The sequence below is a fragment of the Chlorocebus sabaeus genome, chromosome 6 (genome assembly GCF_047675955.1).
Source record: "Chlorocebus sabaeus isolate Y175 chromosome 6, mChlSab1.0.hap1, whole genome shotgun sequence".
Taxonomy (NCBI): Eukaryota; Metazoa; Chordata; class Mammalia; order Primates; family Cercopithecidae; genus Chlorocebus; species Chlorocebus sabaeus.
This window is the reverse complement of record NC_132909.1, coordinates 26,315,847-26,343,448: the sequence shown is the minus strand read 5'-3', so window position 1 is coordinate 26,343,448 and position 27,602 is coordinate 26,315,847. Positions and strand designations below refer to the sequence as shown.

The 27,602-nt window shown below is 40.0% G+C and overlaps 1 protein-coding gene across 4 annotated transcripts in view; it reads left to right on the top strand.

Annotated features, from left to right (window-relative positions):
* Nucleotides 1–27,278, top strand: part of DPY19L3 (dpy-19 like C-mannosyltransferase 3) — an 80,414-nt gene extending 53,136 nt beyond the window's left edge. For 2 of the 4 annotated variants that reach the window (XM_007996198.3, XM_007996197.3), the window contains exons 13-19: nt 4,441–4,563; nt 4,944–5,055; nt 5,803–5,859; nt 9,760–9,842; nt 18,884–19,016; nt 21,697–21,855; nt 23,456–27,278. In XM_007996198.3, the coding sequence (XP_007994389.3) occupies nt 4,441–4,563; nt 4,944–5,055; nt 5,803–5,859; nt 9,760–9,842; nt 18,884–19,016; nt 21,697–21,855; nt 23,456–23,617 (829 nt within the window). In that variant the 3' untranslated portion in view covers nt 23,618–27,278. Of the gene's footprint in view, nt 1–4,440; nt 4,564–4,943; nt 5,056–5,802; nt 5,860–9,759; nt 9,843–18,883; nt 19,017–21,696; nt 21,856–22,421; nt 22,526–23,455 lie in introns of all 4 variants that reach the window. The other 2 variants (XM_073016675.1, XM_007996202.3) reach the window with 2 other exon arrangements.
* The last annotated feature ends 324 nt before the right edge of the window (nt 27,279–27,602 follow it).

Below are 27,602 nucleotides of genomic sequence, written 5' to 3'. Positions count from 1 at the left end.
CTACTGAAAGTTTTGAGTAATAACTGCTAGTTTTAAAAAACTTAGCATGTCTACTAATCTACTGAAAGAAAAAAATCAAGAGTATAAAGGCTTTTTAAAAACTTGTAAGAATATCTATCCATCAAGCTGCTGGGGGGTTTGCATTGACTGTTCGTGTTAAACTGAAAGAAAATTAAGTGTAAGAAGTTGAAGCTACTGTCATTTGTGAAAACTTAATGAAGCTCAGGAGGAAGCCCTTTTTCTGTAGTTACCTTGCTAATTAAGATGCTGGTGAACTGTGATTCACAGCCACGAGAGAGCTGTCATTAAAATGAGTCCAGAGCAGTTGAGAGGTTTTATGATTATTAAGAATGAAGCAACATTGAACCATGAAAATATTTCATTGACCATAAACTATTTTACTATCTTTCAGAAGTGTTCTTTTTTATACCTAACCCAAGATAAAATTGAGCCCTGTGAAAATAGATGGAAATTATTCTGGACAGTGTGATTTAATATTATTCCAGACATACCAAGTGTCGACAGGACTCTAGACTGCATACAAAGCAGGAAGTTCAGTGGGCCTGCAGTATCTTTGTGAAAATATCTGCCATGCCCTGTGTGAATCTATGAGCCATCTCTGGAGGCTGATTTGGTACATGATCATAGATAAAAAGATTTTAGAGCATCTTCATCTACCAGATAGGGATATTAGGATTTTATTGGAGGAAAAGCACTACATTAAAGTAGTTAGAGAATCATAGTACAGTCATGTGTCACTTAACAAGGGGGACATGTTCTGAGAAATGCATGTTAGGTGATTTTATCATTGTGCGAATATCATAGAGTGTACTTACACAAACATAGATAGTATGGCCTACTACACACCTAGGCTATATGTTATGACCTACTGCATCTGGGCTACAAACCTGGACAGCAAGTTACTATGTTAAATACTGTAGGCAATTGTAACACAATGGTACGTATTTGTGTAACTAAATATATCTAAACATAGAACAGGTACAGTAAAAATACAAAGGCCAGGTATGGTGGCTCACGCCTATAATCCCAGTGCTTTGGGAGACTGAGAAGGATTGCTTAAGGCCAGGAGTTCTAGACCAGCCTGGGCAACATAGCAAGACCCCATCTCTACAAAAAAAAAAAAAAAAGAAAAGAAAAGAAAAATTAGCCAGGCATGATGTGTGCAAACTGTAGTGCTAACAAGTTGGGAGGCTGAGGCAGGAGGATCACTTGAGCCCAGGCATTTGAGGTTTCAGTGAACTATAATTGCACCATTGCACTCTAGCCTGGATAATAGAGGGAGACCCTATCTCTATTTTAAAAATACCGTATAAAAGATTAAAAATTATATACCTATATAGGGCAACTACCATAAATGGAGCTTGCAGGACTGGAAGTTTCTCTGTGTGAGCCTGTGAGTGAATGTGAAGGCCTAGGACGTTACCATACACTATTGTAGACTTTATAAACACTGTGCACTTAGGCTACAGTAAATCTATTTAAGAAACAAAGTGACTGTGCTGTGACATTATGATGGCTATGATGTCACTAGGCAATAGGAATTTTTCAACTCCATTATCATTTTACGAGTCCACTGTGGTAAGTGTCATCTGTTGTTGGCCGAAATGTTGTTATGTGGCACGTGACTACGTCCAAATGTGAATTAACTTTTAAATAAGGGCCTTTTGTCAGTGCCAAGTTTTTTTTTTTTTTTTTTTTTTTGAGACGGAGTCTCGCTCTGTCGCCCAGGCTGGAGTGCAGTGTCCGGATCTCAGCTCACTGCAAGCTCCGCCTCCCGGGTTTACGCCATTCTCCTGCCTCAGCCTCCCGAGCAGCTGGGACTACAGACGCTCGCCACCTCGCCCGGCTATTTTTTTGTATTTTTTACTAGAGACGGGGTTTCACCGGGTTAGCCAGGATGGTCTTGATCTCCTGACCTCGTGATCCGCCCGTCTCGGCCTCCCAAAGCGCTGGGATTACAGGCTTGAGCCACCGCGCCCGGCCGTCAGTGCCAAGTTTTTAAAGTATTGCTACCTTTTTAGTACTAGGAAGGATGATACTATGACTTGCTTTGTTTTGTTTTGTTTTTGAGATGCTCTCACTCTTGCCTGGGCTGGAGTGCAGTGGTGCAATCTCATCTCACTGCAACCTCTGCCTTCTGGGTTCAGGCAATTCTCCTGCCTCAGCCTCCTAAGTAGCTGAGATTATAGGCACGCACAACCACCTCTAGCTAATTTTTGCATTTTTAATAGAAACGGGGTTTCACCATGTTAGCCAGGCTGGTGTTGAACTCCTGACCGAAAGTCATCTGCCTGCCTCAGCCTCCCAAAGTGTTGGGGTGACAGGCATGAGCCACTGCACCCTGCCAGATAACTAACTTTTATGCAGCACGTCTGCATTAGTGTGAGGGGTACATCTGAAAGGGGAACAGTGTTCTGTGTTCATGGAATTAATCAGAGATTTCCAGTTTGGCTGGGTTATTGGGGAGGTGCTGAGGACTTCTCTTAGGTATCTAGAGAGGATAAGAGCAGATACTCTCCTTGTCTGTTTTATTTTTATTTACTTTTCACACCTTGCCCTGTTTATGGATATTCTCCTTGTTTAGAGTATCCTTTTTGTACCAGTAGAGAAACCAGTGTTTGGGTTGTAATATTTCCTTTAAGATTCCAGTGGTGAATTACCAATGGTGAGAACAGCCTTAGAATATCCTTTTAATTTTCCTATGTATCTATGGTAGGAAAAAAAGGATTTCTGGGAAATAAAAAAGGTCAGATCTTTAGTTATATAGAGAAGCATCACAGGTGCCCAGTTCTATTGGGTATGTATGAAGGGATTAGTAGACCTTCATGAAAGTTTCATCTTTAACTAGTAGCCTTTACTGTTGTTTTCTTTTTCCCTCGACAACAAATTGTGCAACATCTAAACACTGATCAGTCTTAACATCACTGAAGTGGAGACAGCCAGGCAATGTGTGCTTCCCAGTGTAATGCGATGTGGAGTAGAGCTGTCCCACTTTCTGTGGGAATATGTTTCAAGTTCCTCAGTGGATGCCTGAAACTTTGGATGGTTTCAGACCCTCTCTATACTATGTTTTTTTCCCATATATACATCCCTGTGATAAAGTTTCATTTGTAAATTAACCGTGGTAAGGGATTAACAATAATCATAAACTACAACAATCAATAGCAACATGCCAGCATCACTTCTCTTGCACTTTGGGGTCTTAATTAAGTAAAATAAAGGCTGCTTGAACACAAACAATACAGGGACATTTAAATGTATCTTACTTTATTAGTAGTTTAGTAGCTGAATGTATCTGCTTGTCTGTCTTGGGTGGGTGGGTAGAGTATACAGTGTGGAAACACAGGAGCAAGGGATGATGATCTGTGTCTCAGGTGGGACAGACAAGGATGGAGAGATTTCATCATGCAACATAGAATAACGTGTAATTCAGCACTATGAATAGCTTGTTTCTGGAATTTTCCATTTAATATTTTCGGACAGCAGTTTCCTCAGTAACAAACCACTGAAAGTGAATCCACAGATGAGAGGGGACTACTGTGCATCATAACCCCGTGAAGTGTTCTTGCCAAAACCCTGAACTTGTGTCTAATAAACCTCTAGATCTAATTACGAGTTTACAAGAAGCATGAAGTGTATAACCACCCCTGTGAGCCACACCTGGGAGACAGGAACAGTGTCAGGACATATGTTCCGTGTTCTTCCCCAAACAAATGGCCTGCTTTTTAAAAAAAGGAGATACTTTTATAGATCAGAAGATATTTAAAGAGATGTGTTAGTGAAATGCAACGTGCAGTTCTTAGTTCCTGATTCAGAGAAACCTGAAAAAAGCAGTTGATGCAAACAGGGAAAATAGAACATGAACTGGGTATTAGATGATGTTAAGGAATTAATGTTACTTTTATTGGGTATAATAATTTTAATGTAACTGTGTTTGATAAAAGTCATATTTTGGATATCAGGAGGTATTGGTAGGTTAAAAATGTGATTTTTGAGGGTTCATAAGGAAATTGAATTCCAAGTTAATAGATGTGTTTTTTGCTTTTATTTGTAAAAATTTGAAAAATACTCATAACTAGTAAAACATCTTTTAAAGATCTCTTTCAGTTTCAGAGATTCCAAAAAAAAATTTGGTTTTTTTTTTTTTGCATTCTCTTTTTTTTAAAGAATTGAAGCACTTTAAATTTTTACTTCAAAGCTGCTGTGAAATTTCAGTTTTTCTCATTATTAATGCATTTATATTGTTACACTTTTAGCCTCATAAATTCAAAATTGATCAATGCAAATTCATTTCATCTTATGGAAATAATCAATTTCTGAATATATAAAGGCATACATTTCTTGTATCTTCTTCTTTTAAAAAGATCTAACTAAAATTATGTTTCCAGCTCAAATTTTGTATGTTGCTGTTTTACTCAGTGATTCTACAAATCAACAATCCGTGGGTAAAACGGAAAAAGGCACAGTTAACCTGAAACCAGAAACTGCCTACAACTTAATACATACCATTCTGTTTGGATTCTTGGCATTGAGTACAATGAGGTATTTTTCTTACCTGTTTGTTTACTTTTTAATTTAACCACTCTTGATGTTACTTAGCAATATAATGTGGAAAGTGACAGTCATCTTCATTAATAATCATGGTTCCCATAAAATCATCCTTATATACTACCTTCTCTCGGTATAAAATATTCATCATCAGTTTTTACAATTAATTACAAACATGCCTTTACGTTTTACTCAAAATATAGTCCTCAAAAGGCAGTGGAGTTAAACAACGAACCCTTCGGCAAATGGCATCTGTATAGTTTTAAGTAAGATTTTGCCGTCATAGACTGTAAAGCTGCCTTTACAGGTATCTCAGAATCCAGGTTTATATACAACTAGTACTTCCTGACTTGCGCCTGTGTCTGTTCTTGCAGAATGAAGTACCTCTGGACGTCACACATGTGCGTGTTCGCATCATTCGGCCTATGTAGCCCCGAAATATGGGAGTTACTTCTGAAGTCAGTCCATCTTTATAACCCAAAGAGGGTCAGTGTCATCCCTTTTTCCATCTCCTTTTGTGACTTGTAGTATTTCTTTCATACTACTTTTTTTTGTTTGTTTTTCAGTAGCAGTGAGATAAAATGGATACTGAAATTGAAGCTAAAAATACATAATTGATATATTAAGATTTTATAGGGAATTATTTTAAAATAATTTTATTTTTAAAAATTACTTTTTTCTCAGACTGTAAGTTAGATATATTCATTATACAGAATTTGAAAATACAAAAAAAGCACAAAAGGGGAATTAAAATTACCAATACTCCCCTTGTCCGGAATTATAACTGTTATTATTATAATGTATTTTCATAAAGATAATTATTAATACATGTATGACCATTTTTCAATAGCCTATAAATGCAGTTTTGAATTGTTCTACTCCATAAATTCACTAGGTGGCAATATGGTAGAAGCTGCAGATATCTCACAAATGATTAGAATCCTCATATCGACTCAGTTATTCTGCATATTGGAGACTTGTGCTCCATTAAATTATATTTATGGTATATTTTTAAGTCATATATTTACAAAGCAAAACTGTAAGTCAAAAGTGTTTTAAAAAACTGGGCACAGTGGCTCACTCCTATAATCCTAGCTGCTCAGGAGGCTGAAACAGGAAGATCACTTGAGCCCAAGAATTCCAGGCCAGGCTAGGCAACATAACACAATCCTGTCTCTCAAAAAAGAAAAGGTTCAAAATACTTGTAATCTAAATAATGTCTTTCTTATATAGATATGTATAATGCGATATTCAGTACCGATATTAATACTGCTGTATCTATGCTATAAGGTAAGACTGATTTTCCTCATTCTTGTCATTCATTTATTTAGCAAAATAATTGCTTTGATTCAGTGTATTTTTTGTATTATTTGGCAAATAGAGTGGTTTGTGGAGGTTATAAATACCTCCTTAGCTTCTTACTGCAGGTGACATTGATTGGAAAACGGATCTTTTTCCCAAATAGTTTTAACAAGTAAAAACATGATAGCAAAAACTACTATAGCATTTAATAATTCTAATTAATTTTGATTTAGACTATTAATATTCAGCTGATGCAAATTCTGAAAATAAGGTGTTTTCAGGCTATTTTGAAATGAAAGAAAAATTATTTTCCCATTACCTGATTTATATAGACTAAGAGATTTTTAAATGTATCTTACTTTAAGCTCCATGTTTTGTTAGATGCTTATCTTCATAAGAGAATTAGACACATAAATAAATAGTGTCTAAGGCTAGGCTTTTTTAAATCTGTTCTTCAGTATCAATAGGAAGTATTTGAATTTTTCATATTCTCATTTGACTAGTTTCTGAAACAGCATGAACTGCCCTTTAATTCAGATGTTATCAGAGACAATGATCATTGGTCAGGTTGACTGTGGCTTTTTGTCACATCTTTGACACTGACAGTCTTGAATCATCACCAGGGCAGATAGCACAGACTGTTTTACCCAATTGAGCTTCTGACCTCTCTTTTTAAAAAACTTAACATACTAAGTTTAGATTTTTTTTCCTTTAAGTTTTACTTTGAGTTAGAATGACGGATTTCAGACTCTGCCGTGTAGAGTTGTTCTCTGATTCGGGAGGGTGGCTAAAAGCAGGGGTGATGGGGCCTCCCACAGAGAGGATCAGCTAGAGCAGCGCAGCTTTGGGGTTTATTTGCTTATATTTTCATGTAGGGTTTTGTGAACCAAAGGTTTCAGGCTAAAGAAAATATTGCTAAATACTATATTGTAAATATTTCAAAGAAATGTGTTCTGTCATGAGCCTATCAAAACATTTACCATTAGCAAAACTCTGTGCTAAAATAGATTTATGCCTCCCCACCTCTGGGAATTTTATTGCTCTAATGTAAATAACTGAAACTCATTAAAAACATCTAGACACCAACAATTAAGGATTAAACAGTATATGTTACTGAGGAGTCCAGTCAGTTTACCTTTCTTTACACAATGATGCTGAGGATTAAAGCACACTCCTCACAGAAAAGATAAAGCCCATGAATGTTTTTCTCACCACTGAAGCTGTACCAGACAATAACCATCTTTCACACTGCCTGTGTGCATGTAGGTTCAGTTCTTTTATGTCTCAGCTATCTATTGAAATTTTACGGATTTTTTTTTTTTTTTTTTTTTTTTTTTGCTGTTTGAGGACTGAGGTCGTTTGTTTGTAAAAAAATTGAAGAAGGACATTGTATAAGAAGTAAACTTTCCTAGGGAGCCCTAACTCTTGAAGCATGGTCCTCAGATAAACAGCATCAGCATCTCTTGGGATCCTGTAAACATGCATGTGTTGGGGTCCCACTCCAGACCTACCAAGTCAGAAGCGTGGGAGTCCAGTACAGAAATATGCACTTAACCAGCCCCCCAAGTTTAAGAACCCCCTGCTGTAGCGTTTACAGGGTTTCTCAGCAGTGGCACATTGACATTTGGGCCAGAGAATTCTTTGCCGCCTGGGGCGGGGGCCGTCCTGTGTGCTATAGGCTGCTCTGCGGCACCTTCACCCTCTGCCCGCTCATTGAAGCACCTCTCCCCTGTCACCACACATTGCCAAACACCCTGGGACTAGGGCTGGGGGCACAATCTCTCCCCTCACTCCTCTTGAAAACCACTGCTATAGAAGAACCAGGACGGCTAAAGAAGCCATCATCTCCAGGAAATCCTTGCAGGTTTTCCCTGAATAAGGGAGTTAGTATCCTAAGGAATCCTCTAAAAGACTGTTGGCCTAGCCTCTTGATACAGGACTTCAGGAGAAATCCTAATGCATTCTGCTTTCACTGTGTAAAATAGTTCAGATATTTCATCTCCACAAAACATATATAAAATCACAGAGAAAATAAAGATGTTACGGGTATGAGGGGTTACCCTGAAACTGAATCTGTTTTCCAACTATTCCAGCTGTTACAGACTTACCTGTAAGTAACGTGAATTCATGTTTCAAAGCCTGATTTCAGTTTTACATTGCAATTGTAATTAGGGTTTCAAAATTTCTTGTTTATACTACTAATTTTACTGTATCTCTCTTTAGGATAAGCCTATTAAAAGGAAAAAAGCATGTACTAGCCTCCACTCTGAAGTCAAGACTTTAGTAAAATTAGTACATTGGTCTTGATTAACTTATGTGGATTGCTGAAATCCCTACTGTTGATTGGTAAAAACAGCAGTTAGTTAATTCAGCACTTTCATATGGTTAAAGGAGTTTGCCACAAAATTCTCACTAGCTTTTAACATTTTCAGAATTAGTAACTTTCAAACTAGAAAAATACCTAATATTCATTGAGTTCACAGATTTCAAATATGTTTATGCTGTAAGAATTAGAGCATTTCATTAAAAAGTTGGTATTCTATTGGTTATCAAATTAATAAGGAAAAATAGATCATTGAAATATTACAAAGGTATCATTTAATCAGTAATTTTTACTACATCTCTTCCAAAAACTAGAACCAGAAGTCCTGACACCTGATATCCCATCACTAGCAATTTTCCTGATTCACCCACCCAGGAGACAAGATTTGAATGAGCAGTAAAAATGGCCAAAGATGAGATGACCAAAAAAAAAGTGATAGGTCTCAAACACAGCCAGAGATCAATCAGGTGCTGCTTTAATTCTACTAGTGGTTCTTAAATAAAAGTATTCTATTTTCTATGTCAGTGGAGCATACATACGTTGTCACTGGTGGTCTGTGCTAATATGTGAAATGAATTCTGCCTTTAACCTTAGGATGTATATAGATATGATCAAGTCTTTTTAGTCAACTGTCATTTGATAAAAACAATTAAGATTTAGTTAATTGTTGGATTAAATGGACTTAAGGTATTAGATAAGTGGGTTACTCAGAGAGTAGTTTTTATATTTTATTTACAAAATCTTAAGTAACTCAAGTTGACCAGGAGGCACCAAGTGGTATAAATAGAACCAGATGTACCAGATTGTCCTGGAGAGCCCTACATTTAAAGATTCTTCTCTCTCATTGTACCAGCAATTATATTAATATATGTCAAACCATTTGACCAGATTTCTAGTACAAAAATACAATCATGCTATTATGAAATGAAAAGGGGGCTGGATTTGGAGCCAGGGTCCAGGTTGTAGCTCTGCCACTTGTGACTTGGTCAAGTCAGATACCTCTCTGAGCCGCAGTTTCCACACTTCTAAATGAAAAATAAATCCCAGTGGGTGATGCTGCCTGTTGAGTCATCCATGTCATGGGTTATTGTGAGGATAAAACAATGCCATATTCTAAAACATTTTTGCAGCCATAAAACGGCTCTGTCTTCTACAGGATACATTCTACTTTTGGGGGTAAATTGTGTGGTATTAGTTAATTACATATTCCTAACAGACTGAGCTTTCTCATGGTTGGCATTTTTGTCATGTCAAGATAATGTTTTGTCAGGTATTAACATCACATACAATAGCATTTTTATTGGAGCAAGCTAAAAGGCTCATTTTTTAAAGTTGGCGATACCTCTCATCCTGATTAGCTTCAGATGAAGATAATTTCAGACACTTCCCAGACGCCAGTTCCCTTGTATTAGGAGGGTTGCTGCAGAGGTGAAATAGTTGTATATTCAAGTTGCCATGTTTGTTTAGTTCACACATTATATGCAGTTTATCTTTTTTTCATTTAATCTTAGTGATAGTTGTGGGTATAGGGGTGGATTTTGTTTTTGTTTTGTTTTTAATTTCAGTTCTGGCCAGGAATGATGGATGAACTCTCCGAGTTGAGAGAATTCTATGATCCAGATACAGTGGAGCTGATGAACTGGATTAAGTAAGAGGATTTTTTTTAACTTTTAAAATTGTAAGTGCCTTTTAAGAGTCACTATAGACCACATTTGGTTTTGGGGGGTTTTTGTTTGTTTCTGAATCTAATTATGAAGAAACATTCGTCCTTACTAAATTTTTCTTTAAAACTCCATAATTGAAAATAACGTCTTTCTATTCAAGAAATATTCTCTCCAACTGTATCTCATGAAGAAAGGGAAAATACCCATTTGGAAAGGAAAACAATTGCAATAAAGACATTTCAAACCACTGACAGAAATGGCAATAAAAGTTTATTTATAGTATCTGTTGAAACTTAAAACTTTATGTCTCTGCCAATTTTATCTTTATTATTTTCATTTTAATACCATTCTGATTTTCTACTAATGGTGACACTTGAAAGTATTCTTTCTGGCCAGGCACAATGGCTCACGCCTGAAATCCCAGCACTTTCGGGGGCTGAGGTGGGCTTATCACCCGAGGTCAGTAGTTCAAGACTAGCCTGGCCAACATGATGAAACCCCTTCTGTCTCTACGAAAAATACAAAAATTAGCCAGGCAGGCGCCTATAGTCCTAGCTACTCAGGAGGCTGAGGCAGGAAAATCACTTGAACTCGGGATGGGGAGGTTGCAGTGAGCCGAGATTACGCTACCACACTTCATCCTGGGCGACAGAGCGAGACACTCTGTCAAAAAAAAAAAAGGAAATATTCTTCCCTCATTAATTATTTTTAAATTATACTGTAAACTCCAGTTAAGTAGAGGCTTATGCCAGCTCAGTGCAGATTTTATGTTAACTCATCATATTGCCAAAGCTTAGGACCAGAGAAAGTTTTAGATACAAAACTTGGCACCTTCCGTCTTGAATATAATGCTTTAGTGTCCTGTTGGCTCTTATTTCTTCTGGCACTTTGTTGTTTTGCCTCAGTATTCAGCATCTGAATGAAATTTGTGTATTTCAAAGCTTTATTAACAAAACCTGCCTCCCACCAGCAAAAATAAACTTTTCTACCTAGAGCACCATTCCTATGCCCTGGAACACTGTATTTCCCTACTTTTAACCAGAAAGCCTTATTCACACGTAAATAGAGGCTGCGCATCCCATGTGGTGCCTTCTGAAAACATTGGCTGGATTGTCTGCATCACTTGGGATGTTAGTGACCGTTTCAGCACCTGCCCATGGCTAACATCAGCCCTGAGTGTCTGCAGAGATGGTCAGTGCTTGATAGCTGAGGCCTTCTAGGTCAACGCATGGATCTCATAGAGATTTATGTCTAAAACATACCCATGGCTTTGGTCTTAATATCGGGCTGGGTGTGACTAGATTCAGTCAATGTAATTTTTCACATATTTCTAGTGCTGAGAGCAGTAAGCCGTGCTTTGTCTTTATTTATTTAATTTTAAATCATGCCAGACAATTACAGAGTAAATAATTCCTTCAGTATTTATTATGTACAGGAAAAGAGAGTTATTCATGTAAAGGAAAGCTAATTTTGCATTAACTATAGTCAGCTGGAAATTTATGACGTACATCTGAAGTTGAGGCTGATATTTTCTATTTTCAGGACTCTACTGTTGAAATTAATGCTGGAGGACCCCTGCTTTCTGGTAGCATCCTGAAGGTGGTGGGTCTTCTGGATCTCCTTAGATGAGTACCATAAACACCCCAGTCTTTCAGGAATTAATTACAAAGTCATTAAAAATGTATTCTAGCAGAGCCCCAGGTTATCTTTGGCAGTCTTAGACTAGATATATTTGTTTGTAGTGCCTTTATTTTTATATTTTTCCCCACAGAAAATTAAAGTAACATTTCTGGCTGTGAAAAATTGTGGATGAGAGATGATTCCAGGTGTAAAGAAGAGAATACAAGTGTCCTATTTCCCTTGTTTGGGAGGTGATGTTCACTCTTCAGACCCTCCTTTTGTTAACAGCTCCTCTCCCTGTAGTGCCTTTGTAGTAGACATACTCTTTTGGCTTTTTTTTTTTCCTCAGCAACTGAAGGATTTGCATTGTTCCAAAAAATTTGTTCTATTGTGATCTAGTCTCGGCTTTTTCCCCTAAAATTCTTCAAATCTAAATAATATTTTTGTAAAACCAGCTGCTTGGCATGTTTGCAAAGTAAGCGTAAGTGGTGATGAATGTAGGCCAAAATAGGGTCTATGTAGACATCAAATATGTTTGTTTAAATCAACACTCAAATCCACACTGGCCTGTAAGGCATGGATTCCAAACGCAAGTGACTGCCTTAATATTCTTTTAACCTGCCCTGATTTCTTCTGTTTTTGAGACATAAAATATGACCTTCAAGTTTCACCTCACTGCTTTGATTAGTCACACGGTATCCATGTTATTAGCAAGTATGAATTGCGCTGGAGAAAAGGCTGCGGCCTAAGGACTCTTTCAAATGCATGGGCTGCGTCTGAAAGAGTCCCAAGATGCCTGGCAGAGAACCAGCACTGTCCCTGAGGGCTGCCTCTGTCCTCCCCTGCCTGTCTTCCTGTCTGCCCTGTTCCCAGACAGTCAAAGCAGACACACTCAAATGTCTGTCTGCTGCCCATGCAGTCATCACGGCATCTGTCTGACAGGGGCACAGCCTCCATCTGACATGGCTGTCCTTGGGATGAATCACAACTGGAGAAATAGTGGCCTGCAGAAACCCTGGGGACACCTCAAGTGACCCTCCATTTTGGCACACAGCACCCCTTATGTGAAGTGTTGAAAAGAAGCTTATCCGTCTTCTTCATCACTCACATACCTGGAAGTGTCCCGCCCCGTGTCCTTGCTGCTGGGGAAAGCCACACCCCACACGAGGTGTCACTGTTGTGCTCCTGGACACAGGGCTTCGGCTCGGAGATTCAGGCTTTCCAAGTATTCTCGGAGGGCTTCTCTGCTTTGAGGGTAAATTGAAAGATGTGGTTGCCTCAGTGGGAGTTGGTTCTTTCTTTTTCAGAGGCTGAAGAGATATCCTCAAGGGAAAACAAAAGGCATTACTCGAGGGGAACACTTAAAATGAGAAGGGTCATACCCAAGGGATTGGATTCCTGTGAAGACTCTTAAAGCCTTAACTAATTTATAGAGTTATTCCACATCTGAAGTTGTGCACTTGTTAATAGAGTTCAGCAGATGTTCATTGAGCACCAGCTGTGTATGGGCACCACGTGAAGTGTGTGGATGCAGGTGGCACTCCACTGCAGCTGCCTCTCACTGGAGTAACTGCTGGGCTTCGCCTCAGCACAGTTGCCCTCATACTTCTCTCCCGGATTCTCACTCTCTACTCCATTTTAAGATCTTCAGTGGCTTAGCAAGTTCAGTGGGAAAGTTTTTTTTTAGAATTCTAATTTTAATAATAGAAAATGTTTTATGCTTTCCTATCTTTAGCTCCTAAAAGGAGTAGAGATTGAAGTTTCAGAATGAAACCAAGAGTGTTTAGGGATTAAGTTGCTCTTTATTACAAGGATGTTGTGACATTTGACATGTTGTTAAAGTCAGGGCCCCAGGCTGCAGTAGCCCCAGCCGCCTTCCCTAAGAGCTGGGAGGCATGTCCAGCCTTCCGCACCCCAGCTTTTGTGCATTCACCTGTCTGCTGCTCTCCACACTACACCGATGCATTGCATGCCTTGTTTTCAAGCAGATTTAAATGCATATATTCATATTTACCCTTCTCTCCTGATAAGGTTTCCTGGATACAAAATTAAAAACTTGGAATTTTTTTTTTTTTCCTTCTGGTATCTCTTTCAGCAAAAGTCAGGCAGTAGTTTTAAAGGTTTTCTGTGTGATTAGAAAGCACCTTTACCTCAGCAAGGCCGAATGCAACCACAATCTGTGGTTTCCACCTTGTTTCTTTGTGTCCTTGAATGTTTCATTTTTCGTTCCTGAAAATTTTCTTCTGACATTTTGCAAATAAGATAGACAGATCTATAGATTTGCATATTTTGAGGGATGACATTTTAGCTACTTCACTTTAGGAGATTTTCACTGGAAATAGTCTCTTTCCAGTAATGAAACCTGCGTGTGCAGTATTTTCTCGATGGGTCTGAAAAAATGGACCAACTTTCTTTCACATTTAAGCAAAGCATAAAGTAAGTGTATATTTTAAATATGATGTAGGCTAAGTTCAGACCTTAAATGCCTATAAGCCTCTTTTCTATTTACTGAATCATTTTATAGTATTTGCATAATTCTATAAATTTTTGAAGTGTAGATAAAGCAAATGTTCACACATTGTATTATAATGCTCAGTTTCCCCATTAGTTCAACAGCAATTAACTTGTTGAAGCCTAGAGCTTCAAAAATAAATGAGATTATTTGTTCAAAATGCCATCAGGTCTTCCTGGAATGACATTTAAATTATATAATGTAAATCCATTTGACCTGTGAGTCCTTGTCATTATTTAGTGACATTTCTTACAGAACAAATTGTGTGCAGGTTGGGCAGCCTGCTATGGAGCTTGGCAGAGAGCTATAAAAACAAATTATCCTTTCATTTTATACATCATTTGTTCAAACATTTGTAAAAATTGCTTTGTTTTTCTATAATAGAGAAATGTCATTCAATGGTTAAAAGCACATTAGCTATTTTAGATACAGACCACAGACTGTATCAGGCAAGAGTGTGTGTGAAGGAAGAGCACCCAGCATTATGTCCATCACTGCGCGTGCTTTCAGCTAAGGACAACGAATCCCTTCTCCCTTTGCCTGCTAAATTTACCACAAAATAGAAAGGACAGTGAATATAAGTATCTTTTTAAGTTTAGAAATGTGTGATTGTTTGTTTCTCATTTTGTTCCACTTTGCTTGTAGCTTTTCCTTTGGCATTTGCCTTACGGGTAGAGTGAAGTATTGGAAGTAGCAGTGCTATTTCCCAGGTTCACCACGGAGCTGGCATATCAGACAAGGCCACATGGCACAGAGGAAAGAAGCATCATCCCTACTGTCCTCAGAAGTCAGTCATTTTCAAATAAGTGTTATTTTTTGTTTTGTTTTATTTTATTTTATTTTTTAGACTGAATCTCTGTCGCCCAGGCTGTAGTGCAGTGGCGTGATCTCGGCTCACTGCAACCTTCACCTTGCAGGTTCAAGTGATTCTCCTGCCTCAGCCTCCCATGCAGCTGGGACTACAGGCAGGTGCCACTACACTTGGCTAATTTGTGTATTTTTGGTAGAGATGGGGTTTCACCGTGTTGGCTAGGCTGGTCTCGAACTCCTGACCTCAAGCAGTCTACCCGTCTCAGCCTCCCAAAGTGTTAGGATTACAGGCGTGAGCTGCTACACCCAGCCAGAAGTATTATTTTTAATTCATCTTATAGGCATGAGGATATGTGTATTTTACTGCTTTAAAATAAAGCCACGTCCTCAGTGAAAGAGTATGTTAACAATCCAGAGGATTGTGGCACTAACACATTAAACAGAGATACTTCTTTTAAACTTTCTGACTTTTGCTAATAAGGCCAGACATTAAGAAAGTCACAACTTAATGAGCTTTATTCCACTTTTTATCTCATTCCCCTGAGCAGCCATGTGTCACTCGCTCTGCTGGTAATGGCCCTGCTGTTGCCTTGGGGCTGCACCTGCCAGGGGCCGGGGGTGGAAGCCACTCAAGAGCTCTTAGAGCCTGCCCAGGAGAGAGCATCTTCAGTGACTGCTGTTTCATTTCCAGCTTAGCTGAAGGCCTGCAGTAAGCATTAGTAAATATGCTTTAGTAAATAAACACTAGTAAATAAACTAGGCTCACTACAGCACTGGGTTATTTTGAAGTGTCTGTCTGTAATGGGACCTGTTAAGTAAGCTTTTTTCTTTTTTTGAGATGGAGTTTTGCTCTGTTGCCCAGGCTGGAGTGCAGTGGCACGATCTTGGTTCACTGCAACTTCTGCCTCCCAGGTTCAAGTGATTCTCCCTCCTCAGGCTCCTGAGTAGCTGGCATTACAGGCGCCCACCACTACGCCTGGCTAAGTTTTGTATTTTTAGTAGAGACAGATTTCACCATATTGGCCAGGCTGGTCTCAGACTACTGACCTCAAGTGATCTCCCCATCTTGGCCTCCCAAAGTACTGGGATTACAGATATGAGCCACCACACCTGGCCTAAGTAAGCTTCTTGAAGGCAGGTTGTCATACCGTGTTTGCCAGCCCAGCACATAGTAGACCTTCAGCAATATTGTTTGAATAAAGAAAGAACTTTATAACTCCCTAGAGGGCAGTTTAGGACTTTGGGCATTTAAGCCTTTGTGAACTGTAATTCATCCAAGGGCTATGATTATAGTCCAGGAGGCAGGCTGAAACCTTGGTCGTTAGCTGTGGCTGGATAACAAGGCCTGTCATCTCATCTCTGCTGTAATTATAAAATGCATGCTACACATAGCTTTGTGCATCTTCTTGGTGCTGAAGCTACACAGAGATTCCTATTATACATTCAAAACGGTGATGGTGAGACAGTCTTGTGATTGGAATGGATGTTGTAAGCTCAGCTGCCGGGTTTGTCTTTTGTGTAGAAGGCCAGCTTGGCACTGTTCAGGCAGTGAGACTACAAACCAGGATCACTCACCCCTGATAGCTCTCGCCTCCACCTCCTGCTCTGCCAGGCGTGGAAACCAGACTCATGTTCTTTCTGCATCTTAAATCTGTCTAGTTTAGAGGACCAAAGACAGCCACTTTTTGGCACGGATGTGTCAAGTTATCGTATCATTGATTGCTGTGGAATGGCTCGTGCCAGTTGAGAGTATTCAAAGGAAAGAAGCCTGGCTTGGAAAAATGGTGGCACTTTTAAAAATTAGTATTTGTTCGTACTTGTTTCCTTTAGCATTACACTCTAGGTGAGGGTAGCACAGTACACGAGGCCCAGAGTAAGTGTTTAGTAAGTGTCAGTTGAATTAAACTGAATTTCAGTAAAACCTTTCACTGAGGAATTCTGTGCACCTTCATTGCATTTTCATTGAAACCCTCTTATTCCTCTGACCACGTGGGACAAAATGTGAGACAGTCCCTGTAATTTGTTGGTACGGAGGACAGAGCTAACATCTATTTGTTCTTGTGTTCCTGGGTCTGTCAGAATGACAAGCTCTCAAGTGCAGCCAAGCTCACATGAAACTTTTTTCCTGCTGGAATCCGCATTCTAGACTCTGGCATGGGAGAGGGGATGCATATTATGTGTCATTATGTATGCTCATTGTCATTCCAGCCACTTTTTTTCCTCACTTAAGAACGCTTATTGGAATGCGAGTGAATGAGAGTGTCATTGTTAGAAAGAAAATCTTGAATTTTTCAAAAGTAAACTATTTGTAAATGTCACAACTTGAATTGTAGGATGTCTTGCTTGTAGACATCCAAGGCCTCTGTTGGATGGCGTTCACGCTGGAGTCTTAGCACTGAGTTGGAATAAATAAAACATCCTGGTGGGATGTATGAATGTGATGAGGCTTCTCTTAGAAACCGCAGCACCAGAGCTAGTTGCGTGCCCTGCTCCAAAACCATGGAGAACAGCCTGCCGTGGCTTTTTCTGCAAAGGATGTTGAATTTTAATGATTTTAAATAAACTCCTTACAACCATCTTCCTCATTTTAGTTCAGTCCAGCAGGCACAGACTCCTCTCAACACAAGAAGGATAAACGCATCCCGCAGTGTCCTCATTGGGCCTCTGTGGGAGATTCTGCACTCAGGAGAATTCCTGGAAGAGAGCTCTTACGGCCTCCTGAGAAATTAACTCCTTGACCACTTGCAAGTGACTCTCAGGTTTCAGAAAAAAAAAAAAAAAAAAAAAGGAAAGGAAAGGAATTAAATCAGCTGCTATGATTCCTTTTTTCCAGGGAGGAAAAAGGAAAAATGCTTTCCCTGTATTCTGAGAGTCTTTTCTTGGTCCTTAGTCCCTGCCCCTCACACCCATGGGAGGCGGAGAATCGTGGTGTGGTGGGAACTAGAAAACGAGTTTGTGCCGTAATACTAGGGTGCCCTGTGTTCCTTAAACTGCATATAGTTTCTCATAATCAGAACTAAAGAAAAGTTATGTGTAAAATATTTGCGTTTTCACATCAGAAGTATTGTGTATCCCCCATATTGAGTAATAAGATATTGGCTATTTCAGAATCTTGTTTCCATGGTTTTTGTTTGTTTGTTTTTTTGAGACAGAGTCTCGCTCTGTCACCCAGGCTGGAGTGCAGTGGCTGGATCTCAGCTCACTGCAAGCTCCACCTTCCGAGTTTACGCCATTCTCCTGTCTCAGCCTCTCAAGTAGCTGGGACTACAGGCGCCGGCCACCTCGCCTGGCTAGTTTTTTGTATTTTTTTAGTAGAAACGGGGTTTCACCGGGTTAGCCAGGATGGTCTTGATCTCCTGACCTCGTGATCCGCCCGTCTCGACCTCCCAAAGTGCTGGGATTACAGGCTTGAGCCACCGCTCCCGGCCCCATGTTTTTTGTTATTGTTGCTAATTCTGTTTTTATTTATGGTAGTATCTGTGATTTTTTTCCTTATTGCTTTTTTAAGCAAAAACCCTTGGAATTGAAATATTGTCACCTGCAGTTTCTGGCTTGATGATTTGTTACATGTTGCTTTAGGTAGCCCTTTTGTTAGGTTGGATACACAAGCAGTAGCAGTCTTTTAGGTTATTTTTGTTAGACTCTGCCCCTCTGGAACAATAGCAAGAGAGGATTGTGGGTCTTGGCCTAGAAGTCTGAACTCAAAAGCTACACTGCCTGCCTTCTAAGACAATTCCTTATAAAAGTAAACCTAGCAAAACAGTAAGAGACTTCCCCACTGCTATTCTGGTGAACAGTCAAAAACAGATACAAAACGTTGTTGTAAAAAATATGGGACTGGTGCAAAAGTAATTGAGGTTTCTGCCGTTGAAAGTAATGGCAAAAACCGCAATTACTTTTGCACTCACTGGTTTGAGTGGAAGTCAAAACCCAAGCAAACTCCCGTTTTTGTTTTTGTTTTTCCCTGATTCGTAACTCTTTGTAACATAGCTGGATTCTTTTGAAAGAGTTTGATATTGTCTTCTTTGTTGTCTTTAAGGACCTCTTAACAGTGGTGTTAATTCAGACTCTAAAATCTTTCAGCACTAACACTCCAAGAAAGGCTGTGTTTGCGGGAAGCATGCAGTTGCTGGCCGGAGTCAAGCTGTGCACGGGAAGGACCCTAACCAACCACCCGCACTACGAAGACAGCAGCCTGAGAGAGCGGACCAGAGCGGTGAGGGTTCCCTGTGCCTCCCCTCACTTCTTGTGGCCAGCCATGGGCTGCACGTCCCTGTGTGTGGTAAAGATGGGGCTGAATGCTGCACCCTCCAGCATTAGGTTAGGAGGGTGTGTTAGTCTGTTTTCATGCTACTGATAAAGGCATACCCAATACTGGGCAATTTACAGAAGAAAGAGAGGTTTAATGGACTTACAGTTCCACATGGCTGGGGAGGCCTCACAATCATGGCAGAAGGCAAGGAAGAGCAAGTCATGTCATACATGGATGGCAGCAGGCAAAGAGAGAGCTTGTGTACGGAAACTCCCCCTTATAAAACCATCAGATCTCGTGAGATTTATTCACTACCACGAGAACAGCACGGGAAAGACTTGCCCCCATGATTCAGTTACCTCCCACCAGGTCCCTACCACAACATGTGGGAATTCAAGATGTGATTTGGGTGGGGACACAGCCAAACCATATCAGAGGGGAAATCAGAGCGTAAGTGCACAGGGCTCACATCTCCTGGTTCGGGACCTCTGCCTGCCCACATCCACTAAGGACGTGCCATTAGGGCCACAGGTCCTCCCCAGGGAAGAACCGAGAAGACACACGCCTTGAGATGTGCAGAAAAGAGCGTTTAGGAGCAAAGCTTTTGGATTAGGGAGGGGAAGGAAAAGGAGTTGAGGCATACTGGTCACATTTCTCATGGACTATTCTGAAGTCTGGGGTTTTTGTTTTTTAATAGATAATAATAGTCTCATAGTTCAAAATTCAGAACATACAAAAGGAAATATAGTGAAAAGTGCCTCTCCCATTATTGCAGTTCTTAGTTCCCCTCCTAGGAGGCAGATAATGTTAGCAGTTTCTTGTGTCTCCTTCTACAGGTATTTCATGCATATACAAATATGGTAGGGGAGGGTGGTGCTCCTTTCTCCATTTTAACAAAAGAAGTGGCATTCTATATTCTGCTTCTTCAGCACTTAATGTGTTTTGGAAATCATTCTATATTCAGTATATTAACAGCTTCCTTGTTATTTTTAAAGCTGCTTACTTAATATTTTATATGGCTATGGCATATTTTATTTAGCCATTTCTGCTGTTTCTCTGTCTTTTGTGATTATATGAACAATGCTGCAGATAAATTTGTCTGCACATCACTCTTTCCAGACACAGTGTCTGTCTGTACAGCAGATTCTTGGATGTGGAAGTGCTGGGTCAGGGTTGTTGGCATCTGTAATGTAGATCGAAAGATTTATCAAGTCCTCTCTTGATAAATCTTTATCAGGTCATATTTGTTTACATTCAAGTCAGCAATGCAGGAGGGTGCCTGTGTCCCTTCATCCCCACCAATCAGGTTTCAAACTCATAAATGTTTCCTAATGTCACTTTTTCATGTTGGCATTTGGAAAGTTGTTAAAAAAAAGTCTTGTTTTGAGGTGCTATTTAGCCTGAAAGCAGATGATTTTTACTAAATCTCCTGTTTTGTGTAAGAATCATTTGAATTTAGACTCCTGCTAAAATAGGAATTTTTTGGTGGGCTCACGTGTTCCAGATAGTTCCAAATTAACTAGGAGGATGCAGGAAAGAGGCTCCCTCGTTTTCCAGACACCAGGTTCATCCGGGGTGGCCTCTACTGCTTGGACTGGAGACTACAGAAAAGACAGGTTAGGTACACAGAGCGTCCTTCTTGGCATCTCCTTTCCTGTCTCGGTACTAGGGTTAGGCCCCACACACTGAAATCCTGAAGGCCCTACGACTCTTCATCATGACCCTGGAATCCTTGGAATGCCTTCAGTCCGAGACCTTGTGCTGGACTATAGGACGACACAGTTGTCACAGTAATAGCATCCTACCTCCGTACCATTTCACCCATCCGTGTGGACACATCAAGTTAGACCCTTAAGCCCAAATCAGAAATCTAGCATCGAAATCAGGGTGCAAGAAAGGAGGCAGTGCCTCTCTTCATGAACCCCCACATTCAACACCTCACAAAGTCTGTTTCCATTCCAGCCCTAGAATCTAGGACGCTCAGTTTGCATCCATCCACTAAGGGTGTGTGGCACTGGTATGAACGTGAAGGGGGCCTCCTGTGGCATTGCCCACGGTGTGCTGCAAGTGGCTCTCACCCCCAGGATGGACGAGAGGGAGAGGAGCAGGGGGGTCTCTCAGTTAGCCGAGATGCGGTGTAGCAGGTAAAGCAGCCTGTGCTGCCCCAGCCTAGAAGCAGGGACCCTACAGGGGTCCTTCTCCCCACCTACCTGTATCAGAAGCTGGAGCTCTGCCCTACTGGGAAGCGTGTCCCCCAGACTGTCCCATCGCTCTTAATGGGCCATTTTAGTCTAGGGGTCCCCTTTTTAAAAGTAGAGACTATATCTTATTTACTCAGTCCTGTCATTTACCTTGGAACAGCGCCTACTAATGAATATAGTCCTAACTTGAAGTAATATATTCTGAATCCAGATGTGTTCTTCCTGGCTCACTCTCTTCCCAAGGCCGAGCACTCACAGTGTTTTGGGAACTTCCACGCACACGCTCCAGGCCTGCAGATGAGTGCGTGCAGCGTGGCCTCGGCTGGAGAGAGCACCTTGGGCGTTAGGTCTTAGACTCAGCCCTGTGAAAGGCTGCATCACATAGTGAACTCCCTGGCAGTTGAGTAGCATTTGCCACATTGCATTTTTATCTCTTTTTGAAGGTTTATCAGATATATGCCAAGAGGGCACCAGAGGAAGTGCATGCCCTCCTAAGGTCCTTTGGCACCGACTACGTAATCCTGGAAGACAGCATCTGCTACGAACGGAGGCACCACCGGGGCTGCCGACTCCGGGACCTGCTGGACATCGCCAACGGCCACGTGAGCCTGCTGCCTCTCCCTGTGTGGGGGTCCCCTGCCCCTCCTGCTCTCTCCCACTGAGTGTCCTGTGTCCACTGGTGCATTTCCACAGGCCGGCTTTCAGAGGCTAAGATGCACTCCAGGGCAGGACTCTGATTTGAATCCTAAGAATGTGCATCTTTTTATCTTTTGTGTCTAGTTGAATTACGCTACAAATCAAGTATTGACTTTTTCTCTTGCTTCCTGCAGAACTTCTGCCTCTCTTGGCACTTTAGTGACTGCCACTGGGGCTGGGCAAGGAAGAGGTGAGAGGGGAGCCCTGGGTCCCCAGTGTCACACCAAACAGCAGCTCTGCCTTCAGCTCATTTGTATGATAGGGCTCTGCATAAAATGTATCTGTTAAGGATTTTGCTGCTATAAACAAAGCCTCAGCCTTTAAACCCACTTCTCCAATGCTTCGTATTGGCTAGCCGCTGCATGGCGGGGATGGTGGGGCCCTCCTGCCCTCCAGTCTAGGTGGTGGATTCCCCCTGCCCCTCCTGCTGTCTCCCACTGAGTGTCCTGTGTCGTCTGGTGCGTTTCCACAGGCCAGCTTTCAGAGGCTAAGTTGCACTCCAGAGCAGAAAAGCAGTCAGCCACTTGTCCCCTCTCCCTTCTGAGGAAAGTGTTCTTGGAGCTATGCCAGGTCTCAGTAAGCAAACAGATTTTCACCCTTTAGAGGTGTGAGGTATGCAGTAATTAATGGTATGAAGGCCAATAGATATTTGTAAACGAGTTGTACAAAGTGACAAACCTAGCCTTAATTTGAAAAAAAAAAAATTCTTAACTGTACAAAATTTGAGATTCAGATTTTTGCCCAAGGAGAATCATAGTTCATAATTGTCTTGAGTTCAGAGGTGGTGCAGACCAAAGACATCCATTTAAATTTTGATTTGAGTGTGACTTTTTCAGGTTATTTATTTATTTTTGGAGACAGAGTCTCACTCTGTAACTCAGACTGGAGTGCAGTGGCACGATCTTGGCTTACTGCAGCCTCAGCCTCAACCTTCCAGGCTCAAGTGATCCTCCTACTTCAGCCTCCCAAGTAGGTGGGACCACAGGCATACATCACCATACCCAGCTAATTTTGTTTATCTTTTGTAAAGAGGGGGTCTGGCTGTGTTGCCCAGAGAAGTCTCAGACTCCTGATCCAAGCGATCCTCCTGCCTCAGCCTCCCAAAGTGCTGGGATTTTGGGCATGAGCCACCACACCTGGCCAAAGTGTGACTTTTTCTGATGAATTAGAAAGCTTTCTCTGATCACAGTAGTTCTCTGTATTTCATTACTGTGAGAGAGACAGTATAGTATGTTCCTAAGAGCAAGCAGACCTGAGTTCTGGTTCTGGCTTTCCCATTAATGGGATCATCATGTGACGCTGCACTCTCCTTCTCAGCCATGGTCTGCACTTCTGAAGGGGGAAAAGGATGGGCCAGATGATCTCCAAGTGCCAATGGACATTGAAATAATATAATTTAATTTCACTCACATACCATTCTTAAACTGAATACCCATTCCTGCTCCTACTGTCTTTTGTAAGTAGCATTTCCCCTCAAAATTGTATTTGGGTTTGTTTTGGTTTTAGATGATGGATGGCCCAGGAGAGAATGATCCTGATTTGAAACCTGCAGACCACCCTCGCTTCTGTGAAGAGATCAAAAGAAACCTGCCTCCCTACGTGGCCCACTTCACCAGAGTGTTCCAGAACAAAACCTTCCACGTTTACAAGCTGTCCAGAAACAAGTAGCACAGATTTCTGCCCAGTGTCTATTTTTGATACAGTGAAACTGCATCATGATGAAACTCGGTAGATGACGTTTCCTATGTAAGTAGGTAGCCCAAACCTTCAAGCTGTGATATGAGTAAGTTCTACAGATGTTTACACAAGCATTGCCATCTTTGAAAGCATCTTCTACAAGCGGAAGTCTTTTTTGTTGTGTGTCTATCTTTCTCATTAATGTTCTTTAGCCTAAATGTTGACAACTTTCTAAGAGTGACCTAAAATTATGTTGTTGGAGAGAATGATATGTGTTCCATGGATACCTGGATAGGCACATACCATGTTGGAAGATGAGCACCTGCTCAGGATTTGAAATACTTTTAATTTTCAGGTGGCTTAAAACAGCTATGATTGAATCAACTAGAAACGATGATCGGCTTATTTAATATGATTTCACTGGTGAAGACTAATTGGTAGCTTTCTAAAAAGCTCTTTAGTGTCCTGTTTTATCTTAAAATGTTAAAATATTTTCCAATTGTCATGCTTTTAACATTAACAAAAAAATCATGTTAGGGCTTTGTATCAAACATTTTGTTACACTCTGAAATGTAATGTGGAGTATTTCAGCACTATGTGTCATGTATTTGTGTGTGTGTGTGCGTGTACACGCATGTGTTTTAATGCTGGGCACAGAAAAGTGTTACAAGTTCCATATTGTAAGTCCTTAAAGGGGCAGAAATGTATGTAGCCAAGTAGAATTTATTACATTTTAGTGTTATTATTTTAAAACTTACTGATACTCTAACCTCTCCTGCAAGTAATAGTTTTGCTTTATTTCTTACTCATTTCAATTTATTGGGTTTGCAAAATTTTGTAAACTTTTTGTGTTTTTAGCCTTTGTATTTTTTACAGCCTAGAATCTTGCAAAGTCTGAATATTTTTTAAATGTTCTATCTTAACTAGTTCACTAACACAGTATTTTTAGCAGACAGCATTTTCAGACAGCATTTTCATACCAAGTTTGACTTGTGGTCTCCAATCTTACTGGGAGGGCCCTGGTAGTGTAATTCTTTTCCTTACTAAAAGGTAACCAAGTGCCTCTAAGTCATGCTTATTTGTAAACAACAAAGAAGAGTATATGTACTTGCTCAAAATTTTTTTGATAATTGCTTATGTAATTAATTTCTAATGATGAGGACATGTAAAAGTTGCTAGTAAGAACATATTATGCATTTAATTAAATCAAGATGGCTAATGGAATTAACTTTCTCCCCTGTTCTTGCCAGGTGGAAATGATATAAGCATTTCTGCTTGCAGTTGTATTGAAGTAAATTACCGTAGACATCAAGATGGCTACATCACATTTTCAAATGATTTTATATTCAATTACTACTTATTAAGCAACATTCAAAAAGTCTTTTACACTGTCATGTTGGACACAAGCAGACTCAGCTTTTATCAAAACTTGTTTAAATAAAAAATTGACAGTAGCTGGGTTATTAAATTATGCAACTGAAACTCCTGAATTATACCTTTTTTGTATCCCTTAATACGATTGGAGACCACTGCAGTTTAGGATAATACAATAATAAAACGTTTTAATCAGTACTAAAACTTAATAATTAAGCCAATAATGATGCATGCCTGTTGTAGCTGACAGCATGGGTCAGTACATCCTTCAGCGAGTGCCTTACTCTAATTGAAACCAAGCACACGTAAGGTACAATATGTTAGACTCTGTGGTTTTGTTTTCAAAATCCTCTGTTATGGCTATATTTAAATTTGTTTTAAGTATTCCTGTATGTATTCATCTAAGCATTTGGGCATTTGGAGTCTTAATATACAAAAAACATGCACTTAAATTTGTATGCTTATCACCGCAATGATGGCAAACAGTGATTGTTTTTCTTTTTCATAGTTTAGGTGTCATTGTTGCCAGCACCTTTAGTGCTCAGTCTTCAGTGAAAAATATAAAGTGCCAAAAAAATCTTGCAAGACAGAATCCATACTTAACACTCTTTCCAAGACACTGTGACCATGTACAGTAGAAGTTTTTATTTCCTGATGACCAAATCTATCAACGAATCATGTTATTAATAAATATTTTTAGCACTCGTCAGTATTCTCCAATGTGACCTTCTCATTGGAGTACACAGAAGGAAAGCAAAGAAGAGCATCTGACTTCTGGCTCTGGCTTACAGCCTCTCCACCAGGCCGAACAAAGCAAGAGACCCACGGCAGTAGCTCCCCGCCACTCAGACCTGGGTGGTGCTAGTCTGAAAGAATGGCTCTGTTTTCTGTTGATAGAAAACCCACTTGATTTTGCTTCTGAGTTAGCAATCAGAAGACCCTCTAAGTACAATAGAAGTGCTCTTAACGGACTCTGCCTATGTGACTCCCAGGCCCCGGAGTCTCCATCTCTCTCGTAAGCCACCTGCCCTGGCACAGCTGGAGGCTGCTCTCTGGTGTTCTCAGTGCTCTGGCTCCCTCCCTTGAGTTGTGCGCCCGTCCCAAACTACTACATGCAAGCTCTGCTTCCTCTTGTAAGTACACAACTCAGTTAAGTATTTACGTACACGTAGAAAATACGGGTGTGAAAAGAAAGAGCTTTCTGTAAAAATTAAGTTGAATGCTTTGGTAAGAAGTGATAAAGTCTAGTTGCCAATAAAAGTTGCTTTTAAATTAGGTGTGGCTGGGAAAATTATAAGATATTGGGGAAAATATACGAATCAAGAAAATTTCTGAGCTTAGATTGCTTCATAGATTTATGTAAGTACTCATCCCACCTTTTAAAACTCTAAACCGAGAAGAGGGGACCCAAATCATGTTACTGGTGTGATTTATGTGAGAAGTAGAACTATAGTCATTGGACCCTTAGGCAAAGGAAAAACTCATGTCTTTATATCAGAAGATCAGCAAACGAATGTACAGTTACACAGTTGAGGTTATGATTCCCTACTTTAACCTACTTACTTTATTAAATGACCAACTACTGATACTGATCACAATAGTTATTAGAGATTCTAATTTAGTGGGAAGGTTCTAATCACTTTTATTACAGGCATTTGAAAAATAGGGATTCATTGCAAGTATATTAGCCAGGAGCATAGTTAGATGTTACCCAGGCCTTTTGTCATCGTGTTAATGATGATTTTCCTGACCCTTGTGAGATCAGTGTGACAGGAGTGTGTGCGTTTGTGTTTGTGTGTGTGTGTGTGTGTTTGGTTGGATGCTGCCAGGTGGCAAAGGCATATGTAAATACATCATCCGATCTGCATCTTTATTCCACAATTAACTAAAAGTAAAAATGTCTATTCTGATTCTATATTAATTTTGTCTAAGATGTAAAAATTTTAGTTCATCTTTGGCCAAAACCTACCTAAATTAACGTACAAATATTTGGTTTTTAAAATTTAACTCAAATCTCAAAATCAATAAAGTGTTATCAGATCCTGTATCTTGGTTAATATGCTCCCAAATACTTTAAACATGGCAACCTTTTGGCCTAAGAGAGTGTTTGTCTGTTCGTGGAAAAAAGCTTTTGAGATGAGAGAATGTCTTACTTTCTTGTGGCAATTGATTTTCTGTTTTTAACACCCTTTGGGTAAAATCTTACAAAGAGCTTTTATAATTTGTTTTACTGAATTGTATGGAGATTGTATACTAAGTAAAGCTCTTTTAAATTGCATGAGTGTCTTGCATTTCTTTGAAGGTCAAAGCCCAAGGAACCTGCTTGTTGAAGTGCATTAAATATTTGCTAAATAGAGTAAATCGCTAAAGATGGGTGTGTCAGGATCTTAATTGTAACTGTTATTGTTGAGGGTGTTTATTTTTTCACACGGATTTTGGTTTGACATCTGCTTATTTGTTTCACTTGAATTCCAAAGTTATAGTTTAGATTTATAAAGAGAAGACTACTGTCAGCAGAATTTATCCTTGAAGGGCTAAATGCTATTTGTTTTGACCTCAAGAACAGTTTCTACTTAATTAAATTCTGACTCTTTAGTAGTTC